Source organism: Pelobates fuscus, chromosome 1, assembly GCF_036172605.1.
Source record: "Pelobates fuscus isolate aPelFus1 chromosome 1, aPelFus1.pri, whole genome shotgun sequence".
NCBI classification, from domain to species: domain Eukaryota; kingdom Metazoa; phylum Chordata; class Amphibia; order Anura; family Pelobatidae; genus Pelobates; species Pelobates fuscus.
Genome location: NC_086317.1, coordinates 380,641,027 through 380,657,588, shown reverse-complemented (window position 1 = coordinate 380,657,588; position 16,562 = coordinate 380,641,027). Strand labels below are relative to the sequence as shown.

At 42.9% G+C, this 16,562-nt stretch overlaps 1 protein-coding gene across 6 annotated transcripts in view; it reads left to right on the top strand.

Annotated features, from left to right (window-relative positions):
* RCBTB2 (RCC1 and BTB domain containing protein 2) overlaps positions 1-16,562 on the top strand; it is a 101,290-nt gene that overhangs the window by 64,385 nt on the left and 20,343 nt on the right. For all 6 annotated transcript variants that reach the window (XM_063426017.1, XM_063426014.1, XM_063426016.1 and 3 more), the window contains 2 exons: positions 6,068-6,258; positions 7,424-7,550. In XM_063426017.1, coding sequence (XP_063282087.1) covers positions 6,068-6,258; positions 7,424-7,550 — 318 coding nt within the window. The remainder of the gene's footprint in view (positions 1-6,067; positions 6,259-7,423; positions 7,551-16,562) is intronic.

The following is a 16,562-nucleotide window of genomic DNA, read 5'->3' as shown; positions in this document are numbered from 1 at the left end:
GTGCCAGCTGACCGCTCTCAGTCAATCAGTAGCACCCCTGCCTGGCAGCACTCCGTGCTTCCTGAACCTAGATTTCAAAAGCCGGGTGCCGCCTGAGGGGAGTTGAGAATGGCTCTGGAGGCCAACTTTGGCGTTAAGCTGTTTGAGGGGTTAACCGCCATTTAAGAGGGTGTCCGGAGCCCTCCTAGCACCATAACAACTTAATTTAGATTAAGTTGTTATGGTGCCCCGAGTGCCCCTTTAATGGAAGTTTAAACCATTGAAAATAACATTAAAAATTACCTTTTGTTTAATTTCACAAGATGCTTGGTTATCATTTGAATTTGTGAAAGCGTTTGCAAATTACATTACATAATCCAATTCGGACAAGGCCAAACCAGGGCAAACATGGCAAATGAGGAGAAGTAGAAACGTTGTTTAAAACATTTGTTAATGCTGGTTTTATAACAGCACCCTGATAGGTGCCGTTTATTTAATATCTAATATTATTGCACTTGTTACATGATTTATGCATATGCTCATATATAGTCACAGAGTGCCTGGAAGGGTAGTGGATCGAGGAAATCCACAGAATCCTTCATAGTCTGTATCTACTCACCTCTGACTAATTTAACAGTAGTTAATTCTCAGGCAGCTGTCTTTTAGAGAAATGTGTTTTGTTTAAACTACTGAGGGATAGTTAAGATCACTGAATTTTTAGTTAGTGCTCTAAAATAGCAAGGGTTTTGTTTGTAGTATTTTTGAATCAACTGTGAATGTGATTTAAACCAAAGCGTGGGATATGTTTACTTATTGCATAAAATGTCTCCTTTCTACAGTCTGCTGCTGTTTTTACCCTATACTTTAGCTCAATAAAGCAGTTTGTGTCTAGATCGTGCCACTGCAGTGTCACTGCTTAATTCTCCTTTATATGCTCATTTAGGAATTTAAATCACTTTTGTTCCTGTTTATGCAGCCTTAGCCACACCTCGCCTAGCTGTGACTCACACAGCCAAAATGAAAAAATTGTTTAATTTTCAGTCAGATGTTAACCTACTTTAGAAGGTTTTTATCTCCTGCCCTGTAAATGTAACTTTCACACACCTGAGGCTCCTAGAAGGCTACTAACAAAGCAGGAGATTAAACAGAATGTGCAATAAAAGTTTAAACATTAGATCTCTCCTTACACAAAGTGTTTAGGAAGGCTTTGTAAGTCAAATGCAGGGATATGTGGCAAGTGATTGCAAAAACAGAGTTATCTAACTCCTAAATGGCATATAATTGTGTGAGATTGCAGGGGGCATGATTTATACACCGACACTGCTTTATTAGAGGGAAACTATAGTGCTAGGAAAACAAAGTTGGACGATCTATCCTCAAGAGTAAGACATTCGCACCATATCTTTAGCAAGGTCTGGGAACCCTGGAATGCATATACCATAGGGAAGGGTATATTTAGACGGAGAGTTACGGGTGTTTTTTTTTTGTTATGTTATTTTATTTTACCAAAATATAACAAATACACAATGTTGAATAAAACGAATACATAGCTACTAGACTCAAAATGTAACTATATAGTTAACAATTTCATGTCAATGCATGTTACAGACTGTACAATGTGTTAATTCTTCAGTGTTAAAAAAAAAAAGGAAAACAAAGTTGTTTTCCTAGCACTATAGCTCCCCCCGTGGTTCAGTGTTCATCTATGCTCCTCATCAGCCAACATCAGCTGGCAGGGAGACCTAATGCGCATGTGCATCAAGCACTGCGCTCACATTGGGACTTGCATAATGCTTTTCTATGGGGTTTTGGGTGACGGTGGATGCCCTCATGCAGAGCTTTAGAAGGTCCAGCGTCCTTTAGATTACCAAACATGCGGAAGTCCGTCAGGTTGAAAGCCACTAAAGGTTGGAGTTAACCCCGCAATGTAATTGTTACAGTTTATCAGAAACTACCTAAAAACCGCGTTTGTCAAGTGTTGTCTGAAGCCCTTCTAGCCCAGGCAAAACTTCCTGTGGCTGCTCAATCACAAACGTCTCAATAGAGCTCAATGAATGAGAGGTCTTTACGAGACATGTTCTCTGGGGAATTTCTGCCTCTTGAGTTTAGCTTCATTGAGCTAACCAAACCAGAATTTAACTTGTCCGATTGACAGCCGGGAGGATGGTGGGGGGTGGAACCAGTTAATTAAAAAATGAAAATTTGCATTGAAACCTAAAATGTTACCATAACCACCATGTTTTCATGTTTGGATGGGCAGCACATAAAAATTAGTAGCCCTGTAGTATGTGGAATTCAGAAGGTGCATAAGGAATTAGGAAATGAAGAATCCTGCAGAATATACATTACAGATAAAGCTGCCCCCCCACCAAAATACATCGATATCCACTATGTTATATCATAATTGGCAGTATAGTAGAACTACAAATCCCATGATGCTTTACCAGCCCCAGATGTCAGAAAAAAAGGAAAAGGAGAAGGCAGAATAACACACCCAGGAAAGGAAGCGTCAGTGGCAACTCCAGAAACAATATGTTGGGATTTATCTAGATTTATGTTATACTCCGAGATGTAGCAAAATTCTTTAGGAACTCATGCACGTGTGACATTGATGAGGGTGGGCTTGTGAGTAAAATATCATCCACGTAAGTGGAAACTTTAAATTCATTGCCTGGTACCTTAGTCCCTGTTGTACATGGGTTGGATCTAGTATGATGTTGAAGCAGCTACAGGGTTAGTACAAAAAGCAGAGTTGACGGGACACCCCTGCCTTGTTCCATTACTTGGCATTAAAGGACCACTATAGTGCCAGGAAAACAAACTCGTTTTCCTGGCACTATAGTGTTAATAGGTCCCCCCCCAGCCTCATGGACCTCCTGAAGGGGTTAAACACTTGCCTTTCTTCAGCACCGGGCTCCCTCGATGCTGGGGAATCTCCTCCCTCTTCCGACGTCATCCGCCAAATGCGCATGTGCTGCAAGAGCCGCGCGCACATTCAAACCGCCCATAGGAAAGCCTTTCTCAATGCTTTCCTATGGACAGCAGCGTCTTCTCATTGTGATTTTTACAGTGAGAAGCGCCTCTAGCGGCTGTCAATGAGACAGCCACTAGAGGCTGGATTAACCCTAATGTAGGTGAAACTGCTATGATAACAGCTGCAGAGTTAACCCTAGATTGACCTGGCACCCAGACCACTTCATTGAGCTGAAGTGGTCTGGGTGCCTGTAGTGGTCCTTTAAGGGTTCCAGCCTTGCCCACAGTATTATGGTCTGATCTCTTGGACCAGTCTACAGCGCTGTCATTGCTGCTACAAAATCGCTGGCACCCCATGTGATTAAGTAAATCGAACAGAAAAAGGCTTTTGCACTCCATTGAATGCCTTTTCTGCATCCAAGAAAAGGACCAGAGAAGGAGTCCCAGTGGTCATAGACGATCAACTGTTTTACAGCTGGCCGTACCTACTCCACCATTTCCCTTCCTCCTTTCTGAAACTAGCCCCTGGCACACCATTAAAAATAACTCCATATGTGCAGTGTTTTAAGCTGGAACACTGCACATACTGACTCCTACCTGGTGCCTGGTGTTTGTATGAGCAACCTTTTGCTGTGGAAAGCTGCACATACCAAGTTTAACCCCCTGTCTGTCGGAGGTGTAACCTTCACTGGCAGTGTCATGAAACAATTGTTCTAGGCGGGCTATTGTTCGTTCTGTGCCAGGCACTCATTCATTGGCTAAGCATTTTCTGCTGACGCTCTCAGCCAATGATTGAGTGGCAGGATTGACTTCTGCTGAAGCTGGATGTTGTAAACCTGTCTACACTCGAGATCTGGCACCCGGCACACCACCCCAGGTAAGAGGAGAATGGAGCCAGCATACTCTTACCATCATAACCACCGCAGCAGCTGTTGTAGTAAGGATTGTTGGGAGTACTCTTTAATGTTTTCTGATGGTTAAAGCACAGATTAATCCAAGTGCTTATTCTCAGTCTTTAAACAAACCATTTACTCTCCATGCTATGTAAACTTTTAATCTGCATGCCTTTGTATATAAAATGTACTCCTCTTGAACTCCCATACAAGTGTTTTTATAAACAGCTTAGAGAAAAAGACTTGCCTTCCTTTATTTAAGTGGTTTTGAAGTGTACATGAAGAGCAAATCAGCTCTTAACCAGTGTGTATTGAAATGTCACTTTGAAAGTGTGAGATACTCTTAACCCCTAAAGCATGTGTGACATAATGAATTTATGATGATTAAAGTGCGATTGGTAAAATTGCCGATTTGGAAGTTAGCTAAGTTTTTAGTTTGGCTATTTTGGGCTAACGTGGCATTCACTGAGAATCCCTGACAATGCACACTCTAGTAAATAACCCAGCTTATCATTGCTTGGCGAATCCAGCAAAAACAGGTAGAGAGCCTAGCTATGTGCATAGGATCATTCATCTTAGACCTCTGTCCCTGACTCGGTCTGGTTAATTTTCTCATGCAGAGTGACACACTGTGCAACATGTTTTATATATAAAAATGTTTTTATTCTAGAAGCTCTTATTACCACTTAGTGATTTGGTTTTGTGTTGCAGTCATTATGTTACCTAAGGGGCCATTTTTTGTTATTTATTAATTTACATTTAAAAAAAAATAAAAAATTTTTTACACTCCTTGATCCACTTTTATCTTGCATACCACCTGTTAACAAATGTATAACGTATGACATATTTGTACTGCTCTCAATGTCTGTATTGTTTGTTGTTATCTTCAATATATTATTTGCTCTTCTACCTTGTGTATTATGAGATAAAGGCTTACTACTAGAAAACCAACTGATAAAATAAGAATTTGTTTTTGAGATTGTATGATTGAACATTTTTTCAGACAGCTGCGGATTTGCAGGATGTTATTAGTCTGTAGAAGTCATTCAGCAGAAGTGATCCCCAGTGACATACCATGACCTAGGCCTAATGGTCATTACAGAGATACCCAGCCTTAAGTGTTGCTGAGGTCATGTCCTGATCTAGTTTAACCCTTTGTTGGAGTTGTGTACCAACCTCTTCTTTTGCTTCTGATGTCCTGTTGATTGTACCACTGTCCAGTTTGACTTACAATTATTTACCATTTTTGCTATTCTATATGTGTTTATTGAATTCCCTTTTCTAATTTCCCAGCTCCTGTATTTAAAATCTGTTTGTGAGTGATGACCTAATATATCAATTAAGGAAGGGGTATCTGTTAACTGCGGTGGATTAATATACCATTACCAAATAACTTCTCCCCTGGCCATATTCTTTCAGCTAAATGCCCTTGTGAGCAGAACAAAACAAAACCTTTGGATCTGTTCCCTAAACAGTGAAATGGCAACTAAAAGACAGGTTGTGTTATTTCAACCCTGTTTACACATAGATTCTTCTGCAGTTCTGTTCTCTGTTGAAATCCGCTTGTTTGTTCGTCTGTATTAGGTTGTCTCACTTCCACTGATATAGAGCAGAGAAATTGCACCTAAACCACTGAAAATTCTCATGTCCTTTGTCACCTTAATGCTACCACAATCCTAAATCCTCCATAAATCCTAATCTTACATCAGTAGCATTTGTTTCTTTTGACGCAGGGAAATTCAGTTATAATGTGGCTGTAATTCAGTGTACGAATCTTACAGCAGCGATGAAATTGATTTGAAAATGGGCTCCATTCGTTTAGCGTTTGGTTGTTCTAACTCAGTGAATCAGTGAGAAAAGGTTATCAGCTGAACGGTGGAGAATTTAACCAAAATGTAATCCATTAAATGAATAGACCCTTATGTAATAGCCTTATAAAATGAATAAATATATTTGAAGCATTCAGGATTAAAACTCTATAGAAACACTGAAGAATAAAAAGTCTGTTAGCCATTGCATGATGTCAGATAATACACTCTCCATCCATCTGTAGGATTAACTGTGTATTTCCTAGTTGTGCTTTTCAACACACAATAACCGAAAGGTCCATTTCCACTTACTCATAAAATTATAAAACACATAGAAGGTAATCTGCCATAAATAGAGTAAGGTAAAGGGCTTCATGGAAATCTAATGATTTGTAATTTGTTGTTGATGAATAGGATCGTTGAAATTGCTGCATGCCATTCATCACATACATCTGCTTGCAAGACTCAGAGTGGTCAGGTATATATGTGGGGTCAGTGCCGAGGACAGTCAGTCATCCTTCCATACCTCACCCACTTTGTCTGCACTGACGATGTGTTTGCCTGTTTCTCCACACCTGCAGTAATGTGGCGCCCCCTATCAGTAGGTAAGCTGTGTTGCATGATTTCCAGGTTATTTTGATCGCTATTCAGGCGCTTGATTGAAATCTAGCATTACAATTCCCAATTGCTAATGTTCGAAGTTTGTAATGTTTGATAGTCTTCTTTCCATATATTAAATGGCCGAGGAGTATTCGATATTTCCAAGGTTCACACATAAACATCTTTAGATTCAAAGCCCTTTTTATATGGTCACAAAGTGTATGCGTTTAAAAGAAGCTGGAAAATATTGCCTAACCCCGCATATACCATTAATTCTGGAAACCTAAATATACATTGCATTACATCATTAATGTTAAATCCTTTGGCTTTTTAGCCTATGCTTCTTAGTAACGCATGGCACTCTGCTTTTAAAAATGAGGAACACTACTTTAAACTCAGTACTGTGTGTCTTAATTTGTGGATTGGAATGAAAAGTGCTATTTTCTCACTAGGTCCCTATTGAATGGAATAGGTACATGTTGTTTGAAAGGCCACCTGCATCTGATCACAACCAACTGCATACAGTAGCAGCACTGTATAACTTTCAGGCCTGGCTAGTAGCTTAGGACCTGAAATTTTGAGCCCTGTTATAATAATAAAGTAAGCTTATAGAATTACATCAACTAGCAGTGTCAGTGCTATGTCGAAGGCACACTCTAAGCACCATAACAACCTATGATCATTGTGTTATGGTGCATGGAGTTCCTCTGTCACTGTGTCACTGCAGCTGCAAGACCGGCCTTCTTCAAGCAGTGCGCAGGTACAGAACCCAATGACTGTACAGATTCTCTGTGCCTTAATAACGCTCACTGTGGTGAGGGAAAGAGGAACTGTTACTTTCAGAGAAGTGACAGTTCCACTTTAATAGCTTGCTCAATGAGGTTGTGCCAACAAGGGGGCCTTTTAAATCCCGGTATGTACTGGGTCTTGCATCCTTTTTAGAGGAAACCTTTTTTGTAAAGTGTCTTGCACACACAGCCAAAGTATCCTCCCTTCCTCTATGTATTTAAAGCAGACCGTTAATGAATAATCATATATTAAGCCAATAGATTAAAGTGTATATTGATTTAAGACATTGGTTAATATGAATGTACAGAATCTTTAAAAGGCCATGTTTGTAAGGCATATATATACACCCTCTCTAAAAAAAAAATATTTTCTTTTCTGTAGAGGCAGACGAACACCTTACTGTTGCAGAATCATTAAGGAAAGAATTTGATAACCCTGAAACTGCAGACTTGAAATTCTTAGTAGATGAAAAATACATACATGTGCATAAGGTTCTTCTTCAGATTAGGTAAGCGTTTGTGTGCGTAACACATTAATACATACATTTATCAAAGACATGCTGGAACAAGACCGCAGAAACAATCATTTGGTTTCTGTAATGTTTGCTCCAAATAAAAAGTTTTGTTTGGCAACTGCTCCGGTTATGCCTTGATAAGTAATTCCTTTTAAGTTTATCAGTTTGAAAGCTTCCTTGTTCCAGGAAAATGTTTTTATTTTTTTATTATATGTATTTACATCTGTATGATTTTCTGTGCACCACTTTGTCTGCTATTACCAGGAAACATAAGTAAGTAAATACACAGGTGATTTGAGAACAAAAACAGAGTTTGAACATCAACTTCTGTTCATTCTCTGAAGGGCAAATTAAAGTACCCTTTACTTTGGCTGACATGGCTGTTATGCTTCATTTCTGGTGTTTCTCTAAAATTTAGTGTTTTTACACAGAGGAGTGACAATGTAGAGCTGCTTCCTAGAAATGAGAAACGGGTCGGAGCCTGACCACCATGATGACTGGTCGAATGTAAGTGCAGCTCCTGAATGTTGTGGCATTTTTTGCCGATAACAGCAGATGTTATACTCCTCTTGTACCAGAAAACTGAGACTATTTGTGCACGACTCCTGGTGCTGGGACTTAGCCTCTATGGGAGATCTAAAGCCTCTGTGACTGCAGCCTAATCGAGCAGTGAGTGAGGTGGATACCACTGCCCTGCTTTCTAGCCCAACTGTACCACACCGGATCCTCTATGCTACTTATTGCTGCTGCCCTCCCCCCTTTTCCCCCCGGATCTGCCGGGTTAATCCCGGTTCCCACTGGAGGGGTTTTGACGCTGTTTAGTGAGATACTCTGCGCAACCTGCACTGGCTGCCTCTTTGAAACTGACCACAATGTTTTTTTTTTTTTTTTTTTGACAATCTTTATTTTAATTATTTTCAGTTTCGGGTATTACATATATGTGAAGGAACAGGAAAAAAGCGCATAACATTATTCGAGGAACTGTGTTGCAGTGATACACATTGTACGTTAGCAGACAAGTATCAATTTTTCAAGGCAGTTGAGACACTAGTGAGAGACCTTCAACACTGAGACACGCCAAGTTATCTTCAGACGGCATAAAAGTAATTATATAATGGGCCAGTGCATTAGTGTAGACCTGCACAAATGCCCCTCTGTCAAGTCACAGCGAGGTTGTCTAGTATCGCGTTGACCTTCGCGTGGCATATCTATCGCTGTCTTCCATTCTTACATAACTCCGTATTGCTATTGTCTCTGGCGTATTGTATGAGCAGATAAATAACTGCGGGTGCAAATCAATTCTAATGTGTAAAATTTGTTGTGGTCAACCCATTTGGTTTGCATCGGGTCGTTTGCGGACTGTGTACCTATTATCGCAGACTCCCGTACGATCCTATGTCGTACAGGGCATGGCTTCGTTGAAATATGGTAAGGATGTACGTGCAGTGGCCTGTCTTTACTAACCGAGAGTGGCAAGAAAGGAGCACGTACCCAAATAGCCCTCAGGAGTAAAGTTGCTTCTCTTGATCGTATCAGGCTAGTTCCCAGCCTGGACCTATCAGTTGGGGTTCGTGCCATAGGTCCCACAAGCGTGCACTGGTCCACTTGACCTGTGTCACTGAGGATGTCCTGCAGCATGTGTTTGGGGTCCTTATTATATGTCTGTGTAATTTTCCTGGCAGTGTGTGCGTGTGGTACTAGTTGCGATTGGCTGTGGTCTTGTGGCTACCGTGGTCTCGCGTGTTGTGCTTGGTCATGTTGCTAAGATATTGTGTGTCTCCAAGTTATCACCTGGACTGGTATCTAAGTCAATGGCTGCGTATTTTGCATAGTCATGGTTATCCTCGTCTAATCGTTGTTCCCTCCCAGGTCCCTTCCCCCCACCAGCGTCTCACAATATCCTGTTGTGGGTGTGTGCAAACTTGACTGGTGTAGGTCTAGGCTCCCTGGGAGGATAACAGTTGTTGTCTGTCAAGATTCGTTCTCTGGTAGTCTCGGTGCTCTCACTGTCTAGGTCTGGGCCCGAGTGTCTGAGGCGGCATTTGTTTCTTCCTACTCGCCCCGCAATCTAGTGAAGTGTCGGGCAAGTCCCTGTAACTTGTGTTCCAGATGTCGGGGTGTGTTTTTGCGTTTAGACTAGATACCCGTGTTGGGGTAGCATGGGTTTGTCTCTGTCACATAAAGTCCGTGATTTCCGTCACCCTAGTTTCTAACCAGGCAACTTAGGAGCTTGGGTTGTTACGTTCTTATCTCAAGGTTCTGCCGTCTCGTCCCTTGAGTAGTCTAGGGTTGTCGACTGTCTTGTGTGGTATATTAGAGGGGTGTGGGGTTAGGAGCTTAGCCTCCGGCGGACGCGGCCCCCCCCCTCCTGCACTCTGGCTCGTGCAATCCTCTTGGCCATGTAGTCCATCCACGGGAACCAGGTCAGGGCGCATTTTTCTGACCGACTTTGTAGTGATGCCGTCATCATTTCCATGTTATATATGTGCTCCACCCTGTCAACCCATTGTTGGAAGGTGGGTACCGTTGTGCTTTTCCAGTGTGTTGGTATAAGTGTTTTCGCGGCCGTGAGCAGGTGAATGGTCAATCCCTTCTTGTATTTCGTTAGTGGCTCCTGCGTGTGGTTAAGCAGCATCGGCAGGGGCTGAAATGGGAGATCCGCACCAGTAATTTCTCTAATCGTTTGGTGTATCAACCGCCAGTATGGCGTGATAAGCGGGCATGTCCACCATATATGGAGCCCCGTGCCCGTCTCTGTGTCGCACCTCCAACATTCACCTGGTATTGATTCGTGTATATGTCGAAGTACGTCTGGGGTCCTGTACCAGTACGTCAAAATTTTATAATTGCACTCCTGGTATTTGGAGCTAATGGTCCCCCTATGCGTCAGCTGGAAGATTTTGTCCCATTCGGAATCTGTGAGCACTGTTCCCGTCTCCTTTTCCCACCGCACAGTGAAGCCCACCGGTTTACTATCTCCATTGTGTTGGAGTATGGCGTACAGTGTTGATACACCATGTGTGAGGTGCCGTCTCTCTGTGCATAGTTGTTCTAGAGGGAGCACAGCTCGGTGTATGTGGTCTTTACCGGCTAAGGTGTTGTAATAGGTTCTCAGCGTATGGTAGTGGTACTCGTCTAGTCGTGTCGGTCTAGCATCCGGTAGTAGGTCTGCTAATGTTCTGAGGTTCGAGTTGGTGCACCATTGGCGGAGGTATGTCCAGTCTGCAGCCTGGAAGTTCCGTAGGGCTGCGGGTTTAAGTCCCCCCGCTAGTCTTGGGTTGTTGGTTATCGGAGTAAGGGGGTTGGGCGAAGTGGTAAGTTGGTTGGTGTATCTGGTCTTGCACCAGACCTTTAGTGTGGAGTCGATCATCGGGTTACCTGTATACATGTCGCCAGGTGAGGTTCCTCCCAGCCACAACAGGGCGGGGATCTTTCCCTGTGCCTGGTGCGTTTCCATTTCCACCCATAGCTTGGAGGTCGGGTTGGCATGCCAGTCTACTAGTCGGTGTAAGTGGGTCGCTTGGTAGTATGCGAGTACTGATGGTAATCCCGTTTCTCCTGCATTCTTTGGTCTTTCCAAGACCGCCCTGCGGACGCGTGTGGGTCTCTGGTTCCAAACAAAGCGCTGTATGCTTGCTGCTACCGTCTGAAAGAACAAGCGTGGTATGGTTATAGGCAGTGTTTGAAATAAATACAGAATTCGGGGCATTACGTTCATCTTTATTGCGTTGATCCGCCCGAACCAAGAGATATACTGTGTCGTCCACTTTTTAAGATCTTGTTGCAGGGTCGTGAGGAGGGGTGTAAAGTTTAATTGGTATGTGTGCTCCAGTTCTCGTGGTAGCCAGATTCCCAGGTATCGTATTTTCGTTGCACAGATCTTGAATGGAAAATGCGTTTGAAGGTGTTGTATCATGGCGGGTCCCTGGGCCAGCGGCATAGCTTCTGACTTATCCAAGTTAAGCGTGAGGTTGGATACCGTTTTGTACTCTTTGAACGCAGTCAGGAGGTTTGGGACTGAGATTCGGGGTTGGTCTAAGAAAAAGAGCATGTCGTCTGCATATGCCGCCACCCGGTGCTCTGCCCAGCCCAGGCGGAACCCCGTGATACCCCCGTCCCGTCTGACCGCCTCCAGAAAGGGCTCCAGAGTGAGGGCAAACAGGAGGGGGGACAGCCCTGCCGTGTACCATTGCGTATGTTGAACGGTGTAGTAAGTGCACCATTAACTCTTATACGTGCCGTTGGTATCGTGTACAGTGCCGCTGTTATGGTACTTTTTAGCAGTAAACCAAAATGTTTAAATGTCTATCTGTTCCTGTCCAAATTAATAAAATAAATTTGCGTATATACGCTGAAGTAATTAAGTCTGACACACAAGGTTCAGGTTAAAATAACTTCGAGAAAATTTATTGGCAAGTGATTAAAAAGCGGACGCGCAGGTCCTTTTAAGAGACATTTTACGTCATCATTGATTATTAGAATATCAGCAAATAAACATCATTAATTGGATTAATTGTTAAGTGTCGGAATTAGTGTCCTCCTATCAATATAATTAATTGGTTCAAACAACTAAGTGGTTAGTCCCGTGTCCACCCACCAAGAGGTGGGATTGTTCTGGACACGGGTGGGGGACAAGGGGTCTTGAGCGTCATTTTACACAGTCGGTGATCTCAGGCCTCGTGGCCAGGTGCAAGGTCTCTTATGAATAGAACATTTCATTACTACTGTGTTCTCATGGCCTTCAAACTATACTATGTTGCAAATCTAAGGAAAAGTCAGCAATTCCTGTGTTAATCATGTCTTTATAGAAAATACAGTCTTTGTTCTATTGTATTAGATGTGCTGGGAAATTCTGTCATGTAAGGTAGTTTTAAAATGAACAAGTCAGGTTAGGAGGACAAAATGGAGGATTGTAGAAGTCAGGTTAGGAGGACAAAATGGAGGATTGTCACAGTATAAAGTTAAAATGGAGTTAGTGCAATAATTGAATACAAGTACAATAAGGTTTTTTAAATAATCCCACATCAGTCCCCCCTATGAAATGTTAGATTCTAAGAGATAAAACTTTATTAAGTTAGTACCAGGAAGACGTGTTAACCCAAAGGCACAGAAACCCTGTGGCCGCTAGCTAGGTGTTAATGCAAAGTGCAAGGCTGTCCCTAGTTCTGACCCTGATAGGCTAACTCATCCGTCAGTATGGCTCTCGAACACTTCACACCCATGGGTATCCCATGGCAGCTAATCCACCACTTCTCCAACACGGGGTCTTTACCATTCACTGACAGATGCTGTCCCTAAGTTAGTCCCTTCCTAGAATTCCTGCACTTTATCAACAAAAGGGATTGTTTGCAGCGGCAGGCAGGGTGAGTTGATGTCTTGGAGCTCTTGGTCATCAACTTCGAGATGGGTGAAAGTAGGTGCCGCTTGGTCAACAGTCTTCAGGAGGGATTTTCTCAGACATGGGAGGATACAACAAAAGAGAAGAGCAAAGATAAAAAGAAAAATTAGTATAGCCATACCAATATGCATTAAAGCCTTTTGCCATCCTGTCATCCAACCAAACCATCTTTCCCAGGGATCTTGTATCCCAGAATTCCTTTTTAACTCTATAGACAGGTCATTTAATTTTTCTATGGCTAATGTAACTTTACCATTAGGGCCTGTGTTTTCTGGGATATAGGTACAACAGGTCAAGGTGTCAGGTAAAATTTTACAAACCCCTCCTTTTTCGGCTAAGATCATATCTAGGGCCATTCTATTCTGGAAAGCCATTTGGGATGTGGCCTGCAACTGTTCGGCCAACCCCTGGAGGGCGTCTCTGGTATAATTAACAAAACGCTGTTGATTATAATAAATGTAATTGATCCAATTTAAATTCTTGTTAGTGGTAACTATGGCAAAAAGTGATTCAAATCCTGCAGCAACTTCATCTCTTGCTTTAAATTCATTGGGCACCCCCCTAGGCACCCCAATAGCATCAATATAAACATGAGGATCAAAACTTCCTTTTACTGGGGCGTCACGCTTAACCTTAGTGTGCCTGGACTCATGGGTGACGAGGTGTGTGTCAGAGATAATATGTATAGGCATAATGGCTTTAGCCAAAGTACACTCCCCCCACCACTCCTTGTCCATTCTGGATCTCAGCTGTAAATCCCCACACAACCAGTAGATATCCCCTAATGACCTGGTGTGAAACTGCAACAAGTCCATAGAGACACTCCTGTAGGTAGCACAATACCCCTTAGAGAAGTTACCCAAGAATCTACCAATTCCATCATAATTAGCATAACAAGTGTAATTACCTTTATACACGGTAATACCGTCTGGGGGTTTGACATCCTTGGTTAGGAGAGGATACTCCTTTGTCCATGCACTACATATGGACCTGTTAAAATCATAGTGATAGGCAAAAAGGCTTAAAACACATTCCTCTATATCTACTGGCAGGATTAGAGGTACGGTACCCAGGTGAGGCCGGGCACCACCACACACATAGCATGCAGTCTTATTATGCTTATTAGCATTATATTTCATCCATTCTAACCATAAATTTACATCATTAAAACCTGTTTCAGCGGCCATGGTATCTTCGAAGGTGGGGTTAGCAATGGCCATCATGTCTTGAAAGGTCTGGATATGAGGTTTTAATGGGTTAGGGACCATATGGGTGGCCCCTTGCCACTCGGAAGAGTTGCACATATCTTTTAGGAAGAAATGCCCTAATTTACGGTAGGAACCCTTTTTCCAATACATTCCCATCACATACTGGTCGGCATCCGTTGGGCTTGGATGCTCAATGTTAAGGATTAATTTCATTGGTGTACCTCCCCCAGGCTTTCTCAAAGTCATTCTCTGGAGAAGGGATCTACCTTGTTCATCTACTTTAGATAAGGCACTTTTTGGTTTGTAACCCCAGGCAGGCCCGGCATTCCATCCCGCCGCCCCCCAATGATTACAATTGTGCCCCCATTGTTTGTCAACTACACAAACATATGGGTCTTTTGAATGAGGGATATCTCTATAAATACTCTGGATTTGTGATGTGGGGAACGGGCATTCTACAATGTCACAATAGTCAAAGGTGTAAGTAGCCACATGGGTGCATGATGAATTGTACCAGAAGGTATACCCACTAATATCTTTGGTGATGGCTACTTGTTGGGCCTTTATAAGGCTAATTAAGAAGAAGATGTACCAGGGGTACATGCTTGTGCGGTATCTGCTTCCTCAGGGGCTGGAGATTTCTTGCAGTGGGAAGCGTGGATCCAATTTGGCCTGCCGGCCAGTTTGACGGAGGTTGCGGTAATCAGGAGAACTTGGAATGGACCGTCAAATCTTGGTTCCAGGGTATTTTTCCGCACAAACTTCTTGACCAGAACCCAATCTCCGGGAAGCAGGTTATGGGTACCTGTATCCAAATCGGGATCTGGAATTGAAGAGAAAACTTGGGCATGTATTTTGTTCAAGGCACTTGCAAGTTCAGTTACATAATCTACTAAAACATCTGATTGGAGCTGTAACTGCTGCGGATAATAACAACCTAGTCTGGGTGCTGTCCCAAATAGAATTTCATATGGGGACAGTGAATGCTTCCCTCTAGGTGTGTGCCTAACACTAAATAAAGCTATTGACAGGCTTTCTGGCCAGGGCATCTTTGTTTCTTGCGACATTTTTAACATTCTGGCTTTTAGAGTGCCATTCATGCGCTCTACCTTACCACTACTTTGTGGGTGGTAAGGGGTGTGGAAGGCTAGGGTCACACCTAGAGCAGTCCAAATTTCTTTAGTCACTGTTGCTGTGAAGGCTGGGCCTTGATCACTTTCAATGACTTCTGGGAGTCCAAATCTACATACTATCTCTGTAAGTAGGCGTCTTGCGGTTGTCTTTGCAGTGATATTGGCCACTGGGTAGGCCTCTGGCCACCCTGAGAACATGTCCACTATGACTAGTGCATATTCATGGGGCCCACTCTTGGGCATTTGGATGTGGTCAATTTGAATTCGCTGGAAGGGGTACATGGGCTTTGCCAGGTGTTTTGCAGGCACCTTGATTGGTCTTCCTGGATTGCATTTTGCACAAATAACACAGGCCTTACAGAAGCTGCTGATCAATGTTGTGATTCCGGGTGCTTCATAATACTTCTGTATGAGGGCGGCCATCAATTCTTTTGACAGGTGTGCAGGCCCATGTGCCCATTGGACAACTGCTGGATATAAATTTTTTGGAAGGCAAAATTTGAAGTTGTTGTAATATACTCCGTCCTTTTGGACAGCTCCTTTATTTTTCCATTTTTGGGTTTCTTCAGGAGTGACTGCAGCTTGCTGTTCTCGCAAAATTCGCAAATCAGTAGGAAGAGTTTGCAGAGCAAAAATAGGGACTTCTTCTTCTTCTTCTTCTTCTTCTTGTCCGGACACTTCTTCATTCACTTCCTGCAGATCCCTGGCTGCTAGCTTAGCAGCCTGATCAGCCAAATGGTTGCCCTTTGCTTCATCTGTATCCAATTTCCCATGGGCCTTTACCTTCAAAACGGCCACTTCTTCAGGGAGTAGGAGGGCATCCATTAGCTCCTTAATTGCAGTACTATGTTTGACTGGTGTACCGGCGGTGGTAAGAAATCCTCTTGTCTTCCAAATTAGGCCGAAGTCATGTGCCACACCCAGAGCATATCTTGAATCTGTATAGATGTTGGCACGTTTTCCTTCGGAAATTTTGCATGCTGAAGTCAGAGCCTGTAATTCAGCTTCTTGCGCAGACATTGCTGGCGGTAAAGATGATGATTTGATAACTTCGTCTGTTGTGGTTACGGCATATCCTGTATGATATCTTCCTTCTTCATCAGCATATCTTGAGCCGTCCACAAACAGGGTAAAATCTGGATCTTGTAATGGATTCTCATGCACAGTTGGTAGGTGCACTGTCTCCATTTTCATCTGTTCAAAACAGTCATGAGGTGTTTCGGGGTCATAATCATTCACTATGACCAGATCTTGAAATTCCTTTTCT